Source organism: Myotis davidii, unplaced genomic scaffold (assembly GCF_000327345.1).
Source record: "Myotis davidii unplaced genomic scaffold, ASM32734v1 scaffold290, whole genome shotgun sequence".
Taxonomy (NCBI): domain Eukaryota; kingdom Metazoa; phylum Chordata; class Mammalia; order Chiroptera; family Vespertilionidae; genus Myotis; species Myotis davidii.
Window position 1 is genome coordinate 6801226 of NW_006285049.1, and position 13029 is coordinate 6814254.

Sequence of the window (13029 nt, forward strand, 5' to 3'; positions counted from 1 at the left end):
GCGCCTCCTCTGAGTCTGGATATGATATTCTCTTTACTCCTAGTTGTAGAATTTCCACTCAGCCAGCCCTCCTGTGGTTCTGGATGTTGTCCGTTCCCTTTTTCAGGCTTAATTTGAATTGGTTGTTTAAGGCAGCAATCTCCGGCGTTAACCTATGCCGCCATCTTCGGTTCTCGAGTGATCTCCTGATGTTTCTTTATGATTAGGTTCAGGGTATGCCCTCCTGGTCAGAATACTATATAAGTGAAGTTGTGTTCTTCTCAGGGTGTCACATTCAGTCCCCTTTGTCTGCCTGCCTCTCATTGGTGACGTTGATTTTAACCACTCAGTCAAAATGTTGTTCAGTTTATGCACTGGATAGTTATTTTTCCTCTTACAAGCACTTTTTGGGGAGACTCTTTAAAATACTGCTCATCAAAACGTCCATAGTAAATTTAGTAGCCATTATTGGTTCTTGCTCAAGTCAGTCTTTACTGTGGTAGCTACAAATTGGTCATTGCCCAACTCTGGCACTCCTTCTACATACAGCTTTTTGCCTGTTTATTGATCTTTACACACACTTAGTATGAAATTAGTATGTATTTTCTCCAATGATTTATAATGCGTTTTTCCCTTTTATTTATGTTGTTCCAAATTTGACTCTTGGGAGTCCCTTTGGCTACCTCTTGTGCCCTTTTGACATATTCCCATCATTATTTTTAGTATCTCGTTGTTTGTCCCAACAAATTATTCCAGGCTCATCTTGATAATACCTTCCCTACTGTAGCCCTGAAATTAACTATCTGACAAAGGACCTCTGGTTCCTTTTGGTGGGCTCTGGGTGCTAGGTATCCTTATTGCTGCCAGGGTGTCTTCTTAGCCCTTTCAGTAACAGAGCTAGAAAATGTAAACCCACACATACTCACTTATGATCATACGCCCACACCAATGCCTCCAGTTCCATGCCCCCAAGCTCCTCCTGGCTTTTTCTACTCTGTGTTTCTGTGTTTTATCTTCTACATTTAGAAACCTGGCTCCTAACATAAAACATTTGTTAATTTAACTTAATCCTACAATACATGTAAAATAATTTGAAGAATGTTGTGTCTCTGCTTCCTTCTTCACAAGAAAACAACCTGTTCAGGATTGTTTCCAGTCCTTTATCTTCCCTGCCCCTGCCCCTGCACAAGGGTGTGTGCTCAATTACTGTGTTCAGAAGTTACTTAGATTAGTTATTTTATCCTCTCTTTCAAGTGAGTTTATTTTATTCATTTCAAATACAATTGAGTTCATTGTTTCAGTATGCTTTTAGTGTTAAGTTTTCCTCCTCATCCTTGTTGATTTAACTTTAATTCGATACGTGGGATATTAACATATTTCAAAAAGTATATTCCCCATCTCTTTCTCCCCACTCAGTCAGTTGCCAGTTTCATTATCTTCTGTATTGTCCTTCCTGTACACATGAGCAGATGTGTGTATGTGTTATAATTCCCTTTACTAAACAAAAGATAGCATACCTTTTTTTGTTTATATATTTTTTGCTCTTTGCTTTTTTCCTTAAAATATTCTGGAAATACATGTATTTATATATATCTTTCTCATTTTTTATAGCTGTATAATATTCCATTTTGTATATGTACCAGAGTTTATTCAACTCACCTCTTGTGTTTGAATGTTTTGTTTTCCAACATTTTGAATGATAAATAATGCAGCCATGCATAACCATGCCATATGTATGTTTGTGCTTTCGGGGGATGTACCTTCAGGGTATATTCCTGGAAGTAGGATTATTGGATTGAAGATACTGCCTATTTCCCCTGCACGGGGATTGTTTGCCTTCCTGCCCACAATTTATAGGAGGCCTGTTTCCCACAGCCTCCTCAATGGAGTGTGTTATCAAGCTTTTAAAAGTTTGCCTTTCAGCCCTAGCCGGTTTGGCTCAGTGCAGAGCGTCGGCCTGTGGACCAAAGGGTCCCGGGTTTGATTCCAGTCAAGGGCACGTACCCTGGTTGCAGGCTCTTCGCCAGCCCGTGCAGGAGGCAACCAATCGATGTGTTTCTCTCACATTGATGTTTCTCTCTGTCTTTCCCTCTCTCTTCCACTCTCTCTAAAATCAGTGGGAAAATGTCCTCGGGTGAGAATTAACTAAAAAAACTAAAATAAAATTTTGCCTTCCATGTGAGTGAGAAATGGAATCTTAGTTTAGTTTTAATTTATATTTCTCTTATGAGTAAAGTAAACATCTTTTTATAAAAGAGCCATTTTATCTTTTTTTGGTGAATTTTCTTTCAGGTAGTTTACCTGTTTATAGTGTTTTTAAGTAACTTTATTGATACACATTTTATATACCAGAAAGTTCACCTATTTAAAGTATATCATTAATTCAATAATTTTTCGCATATTTGCAGAGTCTTTATTTACCATCTCCCTGACAATCGTAAGTTCTTTGTATATTAGGGATATTAGTACTTAATCTGTGATTTCTGTTACAAATATTTTCTCCCCATTTACTTCATTTATGGCAATTTTTGCTATTCAGTCTGTTTGTTTTTAATTTTGTTTATCAACCTTTTTTTAAAAAGTCATAATTAGAAAGCCTTTTCCTAACTACACTTAGGTTATAGAAATATTCACCTATGTATTGTTTTATTTATTAAATTCAGTTCTTTGCTTAGTTTGGAATTTAGTCTTTTGTATTAGTTGAGAAATGGATCACATTTGATCTTTTTCCCAATGGCAGTCTTGTTGTCCCAACACCATTTATATAAAAGTCTATCTTTTTTGTTTGTTTGTTTGTTAGTCTTCACTGAAGGATATTTTTTTCCATTGATTTTAAAGAGAGTGGAAGGAGGGGAGGGGGGAGAGAGGAGAGAGAGAAGCATCAATGTGAGAGAGCCACATCAATTGGTTGCCCCCCACATGTGCCCCAACCATGGTGGGGAATCTGCAACCCAGGTACATGCTCTTGACCAGGAATTGAACCAGAGACCCTTCAGCGAGAGCCGACGGTCCAACCACTGAGTCACACTGACCAGGGCTAAAAGTCTATCCTTACTGCAAAGATTTGAGATACTGATTTTATCATGTTAACTTCTGTTTAGTTCCATTTATCTGTTCATCTGTGCACCGGTGCCACACTATTTTACTTAAAAGACTTTGTGCTGTGTGTTATTATCTGATCGGGTCACTTCTTCTTCATAGCCTGTCCTTCTCAGTGTGTTCCTAGATCTTGTATATTTATTTTCCCACAAATACCAACACTTTTAACTACATAAAAATCTTGTCATTTTTATTGGGAGTGTATCAGCTTCATATATTGGGGGCTGCTGAGATTTTGATGGTGTTGAGACATCTTAAGAACAAGGGCTGTCTTTGTATTTGTGTCTCAGGATTTTTTAGTAGTTTTCTGCATATAGATTTTAAACATATCTTGAGTTTATGCTTAAGTATTTCATCTTCTTTCTTGACTTTGTAAATGGGGTTTTCTTGTTTAAGCATTTGTTTTTATTGAGTTTTGAGTGGAAATTATACTCCCCCTCTCCTATTCCTGCCCCAGATAATCTTTTCTCCCTTGTTTTTCTTGTTCTTACAGTCCCCTTTTGTGTAATTAAGGTGGTTTTAAAAGGGAAGGTGATTATACTTCACATGCCTCTAGGGTGGTGCATGGAACCAGGTTTGAATATGTTGGGGATCAAGTCTTGGGGCAAATCCAAATGATGGTTGAATTTATGATTTTGTTTAATGATCTGTATCACTCACTATGCATGTAGCTAGTTCACTGGTACTTGGGGAAAAGTAAATGTGACCACTCATCTCATGTAGTTCTGCTGCCAGGCTAGACTGTGCCTAATCTTATGTGGATGTGAAGATAAGACATAAATGAATCATGGGAGTACTAGTTTGGCTTAGGTGTGGGCGCTGGGTTCTAATTCTTATTAATTGCTGGTGACTGAGAACCTCTGGTCTAGTACAGCCTATCAATAGGAATGAGAAAAAAATACTTAACAGTAATCCACTGAGCTACACTCATTGGAGAATTATAAAATTTAGTGTTGATGTTCATTTAATGCAGTATTCAGAAGTTAGTATCATATTTTAATGATATTTTTACATGGATTGTCAAAAGGTGATAAAAATGAAAAAAAAGGACTTTTGGGGGATCTGAGACTTTGCAGGATAGAAAAGAAATGCATACTTATAAAAAATGTGATTTGTTTCCTTTGAGCATTAAAAATGCATTATTAAAGAATTAAATCTTTCTAATTTATTTGATCTTTTATCTTTTATAAATATGTACCTTTAAAATGCTGATTAACTACACTTGATTTTTAAAAAATCTTTTAAGATTATTTCAAATACTGAATTAATGATTTTATGTTTTTCAACTTAATGAAGTTAATCAACCCTTTATGGTGCTTTTGGTTAGTGTTTTATCTTCCCTTATCTATAATTCAGTGAGAAGTGTAATTTTTAAAAGAATTGCATTCAGACAAAGGTATTTATGCAAGTTTTAGACAGATGCTTAGTCATAGCCATCGAATACAGTGAACAATATGAATTACAAAGAATGTGTATCATTTTTAAATTGTAAATGCATGGCTGTATCTGCCAGCAAATCAATTTTTACAGTCCATACATATTTCTTAAATATTAGTTGTTGAGTGAATAAAAATATTAAGATTAAAAATTGCAAATTCAAAATGGGAACAAAGTATTTTATTGCTCTGTAAGGTATTTTCTGCTTAATGTATATCATCCTGAATTATTATATTTCTTGGTATTTCTGTGTTAACTTTGATTTACTTCACACACCCTGCTTATATTTGCATAACTATCTCTGCAAGAGAGTTGAGTGCTTACTCCTACACTACCTTCTTCGCCATAGCCATGATTGTACTCAGCATTTGCTGGATTGAACTGCCATTCTGCCATATTTTAAAAACATGTCTTGTTCTTTGAAAATGCCTTGAGTTATTTAATTGTGGTCATCATAGCCTTGCTATTTGCTGCCTTTCAATCTGCAGTCTTATATACAGAGCATGACCTTCCTGAAAGTCTGTGTACTGAGTGGTGTGCCAGTGACGAGGGAGGGAGTGATTAACTGTCAGGCGAGGTTTCTCAGGGGAGCTGACACTTGAACTGAGCTGTAAAGATGAGGACCAGGCAGAGAAGGGAAGTGAAGATGAGCCAGGCACAGCCTGCAGTGTGGAAAGAGGCCTGCAGCCAGGTTAGGCACATATGGGAACACCTAGATGCCAGTTGTGTACTGCACAACTCTCCGGCACTTCGCATTACGTGATGGAAGAATTCAGTGACTTCAGGCTATGTTCACCTCGGAGGGATTTGGGGCTTTTGTTCCTTTCTCTCCGAGCTTGTGGTTGTCATCTCACAGTAGTTAGAATCCCGGGCAGTCTCTGTCCCTGAGCACGTGAGAACTCCGGCCTTGGCTTGCCCTGCCTCTGTTGTCCTTGCTGAGGAAAGCTCCCGCTGCTGCCCTAGTGATTACCATTACTTCCTCCTCCTCCAGATTGTGAGACCATAGTTCTGTTTATTTCACTGAAAATATTTGTTGAGGAAATGCTTTTGTGAGACTTTGTTTATTTTAAAATATGTTTTTATTGATTTTAGAGAGAGAGGAAGAGGGGGAGAGCGGGAAACATTTATGTGAGAGAGAAACATCGATCGGTTGCCTCCCATACACACCCTGACTGCAGACTCAGCTGGCAACCTGGGCATGTGCCCGACCAGGAATGGAACCGGCGACCTTTCAGTGCATGGGGCAGTGCTCAACCAACTGAGCAACACTGGCCAGGGCGCTTTTTATGAGACTTTAAATGGAGGTTGTCAATATTAAATGATTGAAGAAGTTATTTAGAATTAATTACATATTTATATTTGTCTTTTTATTTTCTTCCTCTAGTGTTCTTTTGAAGATGACCACATCCGTTCCTTATTAAAACCTTTAGAACTGGAATTGCAAAAGACAGTGCATACATACTGCGGGAAAATTTACAAAATATTTATCAAACGGCTAACCAAAAGCATCCAGGACCGCTATGATAGACCACCCAAGGAAAGGTGATTCTTGGAGACTACTAAATCAAATGAATGAAACCAACAAAATGTTAGAGGAAACGTGAAGGAATAGTCTTGGATGAAGTGTTCAGGAAAGAATTATTCATCTTCAGAATAATTTCTTTTTCCTGAGGAAGTTAAATGAGCAATATATTCATTTAATGAAGAATAAGTTAAAGTCTTGACTCCAATAAGAAGACATTTTTCATCTCTGACGTTTTATAATGTTATTTGCTGTCATTCCAGTATTGATGAAAATATTGAATTGTTTGTGGCCTATAGACTGGTTGGCTGTTAAGCTCAAGTGAGTAAGAACAGTAGAAGGGGTAGGGTGTATGAATGGAGAAGATGTGCCTCATACACAGTAGGTTGCAAACTGAGTATAGCAATAATTTTGTCAGCACTAACCTCACTTTAAATACGTGAGAAAAACGTTTACAGGAGCAGAAAAGATTCTGTTTCTAAAGAAATGTGATGTAACCATTGACAATCCATGTGTGCCTTCATAGATTTCATCTCTGTTTTAAAATCTTTCTGTGACAATCATGTTTAAAATTATTTTTAGATTACAAGTAAACTGCACGTTTAAGATGGCGCTGTGTAAGAAAGAGGGAAAACAGTGAAAATTCTGTTTTAGTCTGTGTGTATGCTTGTGAAATATAGTATTTTCATGTGTATATTTTTAACTGTCTTGCCAAACTCAGATCTAAGATCGTTAAATATTTTGAGAATTTTTTTTTTATCATTTTAAATGAAGAATTTCAGCTTTACTGGGCATTCTGGAAGCAGAAAAAGAAATGAAAACCTAAATAGTATACCTATGTGATGGACCAAAATGCATTAAGCTCTGTATTTCTGTGAACAGTAATTTTAGTTACAACAGCGCAGGAGAAAGTGGTCATTTAACTTTTTTTCTTCTACCTCAAAATATATTTGCAAGATATATTTGAAGAAGCAAATATATAGAGCCTTAATTTAAACAACTGTCATGGATGATTGGGATTAAGAAAACCAGTACCTCTGAATACAGGAAAGTAGTTTGGGTCAATGTGAATAGCTTCCCTTGTTGAACATCACTTAAGACAAACTTAAGACAGTTATTTTTTTTTTTAATGTTGAAAATAGACTTCTCAGTGTTGTTGACCTCTGTCTGAGTTTGGAGGGTACATAGAAGGTTGTTGTTAACGGTCCCCAAATAAGACCATTGCCTGCCTGGCTGCATTAGACTCTTGGGGAGAGCTTGTTGAGAATGGATGCTGGGGCTTACCCTTTCTGGCCCACTGTGTCTAGGATTGGGGTCTGCAAACATTTTTTTTTTTAATGAAGAGATTTGAAAATTACACAGAAGTAGAGAGAATACAGTGGTGCTGTTTGTCCGGATCAAGCACTTAACAATATCTTGCCATATTTGCATCATTTATCCTTTTTCTTTTTTTCTCAAGTATCTTAAAGAAAATCCCAGACAACATGTTATTTCACCACCGTGAACAGTTCAGTAACTACAATGACATAATACTTCCTCCATATTAAATGCATCTTAAGTCCTTAAGCAGATTCCTGATTGTTTCCAATGTTAGAATCAGGGCGCAAAAATAAGTCACATTATGATTCTATTTTTAATAAACACCTCAGGTGATTTTGATGTCAGCTAGTTTGGGAACCACTGGAAATCATTTTGCCAACTTGAAGGTTGAAATTAGGATATCATAATTCTTAGCATAGTTGGTGGATTACAATTGTGATTCTGAAATATTAGAGGAAGTACTTGGGTTATTGACAGTGTATGAATTTATATTCTAAGCAAGTTCCTTAGGTTTAATTTTCTCAGAGAACAGAATCTCAGCCCCATGGGCTCTGATATGATTAGGACCATGTAGAGTGTGGTCATAGTTGAATCTAGCTGCGCTGTATACTCTGGTCTCACACATTTGGCTTATTTACATTGCCACACATTCTACATTGTCCATCAGTTGGAAGATTCCTCACCTGGTTTATTCAGATCTGGCCTAATTGGGCCTTTTACCATAAATTGGTTTATGGTGAAAACTTTCCACTTACAGACTATTTTACCTAAAACTTGGAATATCACAGAAAGTCCATAAAAATATTAAAATGAGTTTTCTGAGTTTATCTTTAGGTAAGGTAACTTTTTCCTTGAGAATTCTCAAGAAATGCAGCTCTTAGCATTAATGAGGTTAAATTATAGGACAACTTAGAGAATATTACATTTCTTTTTATAAAATAGTATACCTATGCAGTTTATATAAATTACATTGTATATTTTTTGAGTCCATATGTTAGAACGATTCTGACCTCAGAACTATCTCTGGGCTACAGTATTACCAAAGTGGATTGACTAAAATATAGTCGCACTTCATTTGTATGAAGTAGTTATCTTAAAAGAATATGGAAAACTTTTAGAAATATATATTGTGATACATTTTAAGAAAATACAGCCCTGGCTGGTTTGGCTCAGTGGATAGAGCGTCGGCCTGCAGATGGAAAGGTCCCAGGTTCGATTCCAGTCAAGGGCATATGCCTGGTTTGCAGGCTTAATTCCCAGTAGGGGGCGTGCGGGAGTGATTCTCTCATGGATGTTTCTAGCCCTCTCCCTTCCTATCTGAAATCAATAAAAATCTTGACCGGAATCGAACCTGGGACCCTTCAGTCCGCAGGCCGACGCTCTATCCACTGAGCCAAACCGGTTTCGGCGCCTGAAGTAATATTACTGCTTACTGCTGCTCTCTCATCTTACCTCCAGTCAGATGTTAGTGGTGTAATGGGAAGAAAATCAGACTGTGAACTAGGTCTGTATTCTCTTCCTGGTTAAGGGACTCCAGGTTAATTGTTTAACCTTCTCTGTGCCTTGGGTTTGCCAGTAATGAATATGTCCTTCCAACCTCATGAGACCCAGCAGTCATGAGTTAGGAAGTTTTGAGACTCAAGAGAGAATGGATTTGAAAACGTTCTGCATGGCCTCTGTCATGCACGTCCATCAGCGTTGCTGTGGAAGGTCTGCTTTGCCCTGTCGTCCCCTTCGGCTGAATGTTTTCTGACATGCATGGTATCTCCAGTGTTAATTTGCTTATATGAGGTAAGGAAGAGTTTTTAAGGAAGAAAAAGCAGAGAAAAGAATGATAAAAGTGAATGATCAAAAAAAGAAGGAAAAGAGAGGAAGTGAGAAAAGGGAGGAAAGATGGGAATGAGAGTGAGAATGGCAAAAGGCAGAGTAAGAAAAGATGGAATGAGAGTGGGAGAATCGAGGTGGAGTGATGGAGAGAGATGGTGTGGAAACAGTCACTGGCGGAGTTGTAGCCCCCACCCTGTGCTGCTGCCCGCCACCTTCCTCCAGTGCAGTGCTTGGCCCTCAGGGTCGGGTGCTGGCTTCATGGAGGAGGCAGCATGGCTCCCTTGTTTGATTTGTTGATGCTAGAGTTGTTTCCCAGCCACTCTACTCACTTACTTAGAGCTAATGATTGAACAGGTTATTCATTATTATTTTCTGGACCCCAGTTTATGAGGTAGGGCCTGTGGAAACACTGACAAGCTTCTTCCCTTAGCATTGTCCTTTTAGTCGTCCTGAATGTTGGCTTAGGCAAGACCGCCACACAGAGTCACCGGAGAGGCGAGGGTGGAGGGATGGTTTCATACGGTGTGAAGGGGCCCAGGAACTTTCTGCATCATTTTTCCAAGATGATGCTGCTAGGAAGCCAGGTTTGGGAATCACGGCCCTCCCTTGAGTGGCAGCTTAAACAGTCAACATCTGTTGACTCCTCAATAGCATATTTTCAGTTGAACTGGTATGAATGGATTCAAGAGAACGGGAGATAGCAGAAATACATGAAAGGGAAAGACCTTAGGAGAGAGTACTCACTGTCTTTTTCTGCAGTCTATATTGTAAGTAATACAGTGGTGCTGATCGTCCTTAGTCGTAGTCAGAACCTCTTTGAGGTGTTTAGAATGACCATTGATCTGTTTTTTTAAAAATAGCTTTTTTGGTTCCTTAGAGTAAATTAAGAAAAGCAGGGGAGCTATATGTTAAGTGTGGGGTCAGTTATCCATTTATTAAATGTAATTTCAAGTGTCTTAAAACAACCGCCTTTTAATATTTAATAAAAGTAGATTAAAGAATGATTTGTATGTAACAATTATCTCCTTATACATTGCCAAAGCAACTCTTTCTTGCCTATTAAATTCTGGCTGAACTGTTCTGATGTTTATTGTTTCTTAATTCATTGAACATGAAACTAGATTTTTTAAAACTAAGTTGTAATGTTACATAAACTTAAGACAATTCTAAAAGGTGGTACAAGAATGTTCTTTTGTAAAACTGAAAAGGAATATGATGTTAAATCAACTATCTAGCAATAGAATCATGAGGAGAACATGAAATAGCATATTGGACTAGGCAATTTGAAGTTGATTATAAATCAATGTCACACTCATTTTTAAATGGAAAATATGTATTGTCACCTCATCTATCAACAATTCCAAGTGTCTAATGGGATTTATTTCTTTAGAATTATCTGTAGTCTCAGTTTTAAAACAGAGCCATTGAAAATATATGAAGAAAAATGAAAAATTCTCTCACTACTAATACTGTGAGTGTTATTTGGAGGATCTGTGGTCAGACATTTTGATATCAAACTTAACTGCTGTGGAGCCATTGATTATGTTTAGTATATGTACAGTCTGAATATGTGAGCATATTCACGCACACAACACCATAGCAACTGCGTGTAAAAATTGAACACAGTGCAACCGTGTATGTTGCGTAAAAAGTAAATTGACTTTGATTATGATGGAAAATAGCTATTTTCAACTTTTGTATAAAATCTCTTCAGGGAATATTGGAATGTTGTGCTAAAATAATTCAGGGCTTGTAGTATAGCTGTAGAATACAACATTTATTCAAAATTTAGCAGAACACACATGCTTCGTATTCGTTGAGAGCTGGACCAATAGTTTTTGATGGGTGCTATAACAGAAGATCTATGAAGGAGATGGTTTGCACCTGTTCCCGAAATCAAACACTGGGAAAGATTGCAGATGTTTCCATTTTTTACAAGCATTTTGCATAAATGTTTTAATTATTTGAGTAGAATGTTTGTAAAGCTGCAGAAGGCCTCTGGTGTACTGTGATATGTAGAGATTACCACCCTTAAACTGCTTTTTACCTTAAAATATTGTGGTTTTAGAATAATTTGGATGTCTTCCTCCAAGTATTTTATGTATCTTGACATTTATTAAAGGGGAATATATAAAATTATAGATGCCACTATTACCTGAGAATAATGGAAAGTTGCTTCGTTTTGTTTTGGGTGAGTTCAACTCATCTTTTTGTTGAGAAACTGTGTTGCTGTTACTAAAAAAACCCATCTCAATAAATGTTTAATTTCTCCAAATGATGTGTCTGAGTTATTCTAGAAATCATAAGCAGCTTTGGAATGTTTAGGGTTAGGATGCTTGATAACTAGGAGTCCAGTAGCTGTATCCTAAGGGATAGATTTTCCTCAAGTGCTTCGTACTGTAGAATAACTTATAAAGGCCATGAATTCCTTATGGTTAACCTCAAAATGAAATGATAGAAAGAGAGTTGGGCCTAAGAAACAAGTTGAAGATCAGAAGGATGCCATTAAAAAGCTGATAAATTAGGACCAGAAAAGATAATTGAAAATTGTTGACATAGAAAGGTTTGGCACAGTAAGTCAGGTGCCACTCACCAGGGGCAGAATAATCCCAACATATTTCTAAACGCTTAACCATGAAGCTGGATGAAGAATTTCCCAGTCAGGCCTAGCTTCCCTTGAAAGAATTAGCTTGCAGAACTCTCTCATGTTAATCCTGCAGTTCCTCAGCAAAGTGTATAAGGAAAAGGGAAAATAAAGAAATGGGGGAAAGACATATTAGAATAAAAACACACCAAAAGAAAATGTCCTATTGGAAAAAGTAAAATCAAGATCCAAAGTTTAAAATGGGACAAAGTCATATTTTTATTTTGTTATTTTTATTTTTTGTCTTCATATTCCTTGGCAATAGGGGAAACTGTCACCTCCCACCTTTTATTGTTTTGAATTTAATGGGGAAGGGTGAATGGTGTCTTGTCTTTTTTCTAAAGGGTAGGAATTTGCCACATGTTTACTGGTCCTGTGCTGTTTTACTAGGAACTCCTGATTCAGTAACGATAGATCCATTTTCTTGGGCTGATTAGGCTTCTCAGAAAGGAACTCTCATTTATGTAGTTAGAGCCTGATTTACCTGGTAAGTAGGGGAAGAGGACTGTTGCCTTTGACTTATCCTTCCCCCGTTTTTTTTTTTTTTTTTTTTTTTTTTGGTTATGTGCCTCTCACCATCAGTTGAGCCTGATGTACCCAAATTCAGAGTCTTAGAATTTTTTTGTTCCAACTCTGTAGCCAGTTAACCTGCAGGCTTCTGCCATTGGGTAAGAAACAAGGACTTGAAGGTGGAGATGGTGGTGGGGTGGTGGTGAGGTCTAACAGCTTTAGCTAATTGGAACTTGTGGTGTCTACAAGTTCTCCTACTTTGCACGTTGTACTCAGTTCCTGATGTTTCTCCAGGATTCTTTGATTCAGATAGTTTATTTCTGGGCTTTTCCCATTGCTTACTTACCTTTCAGAAAGAAAGAAAGAAAGAAAGAAAGCCAGAACTAACTGTTCATTTGCTTTCAGTTTTTTGTTGCTGCTTTCGTTCGCCTTTCCTGTTTTCCTTGCCCTTCGTCCTCGTGGGTTTATGTCTCCTGTTTAACGTCATTGTGGAGGAAGCAAAGGTACATGCTAGTTCAGGTCACTATGTTTAATTCAGCAATTTGTTGTTTTTAACATAAGGAGTTTAAATTCTCTTTTCTATCTGTGCTTCTCACTTTACTTCCTGTACATTTTTAGTGACTTTTTTTAAAAAATATATTTTTTATTGATTTTTTACAGAGAGGAAGAGAGTGAGACAGAGAGCCAGAAA

The 13029-nt window shown here is 37.3% G+C and overlaps 1 protein-coding gene across 1 annotated transcript in view; it reads left to right on the top strand.

The window, feature by feature from the left end:
* Positions 1 to 7603, top strand: part of GXYLT1 (glucoside xylosyltransferase 1) — a 31467-nt gene extending 23864 nt beyond the window's left edge. The window contains exon 7 of the mRNA XM_015558628.1: positions 5900 to 7603. Within this exon, the coding sequence (XP_015414114.1) occupies positions 5900 to 6061 (162 nt within the window). The 3' untranslated portion in view covers positions 6062 to 7603. The remainder of the gene's footprint in view (positions 1 to 5899) is intronic.
* Positions 7604 to 13029: the final 5426 nt, after the last annotated feature.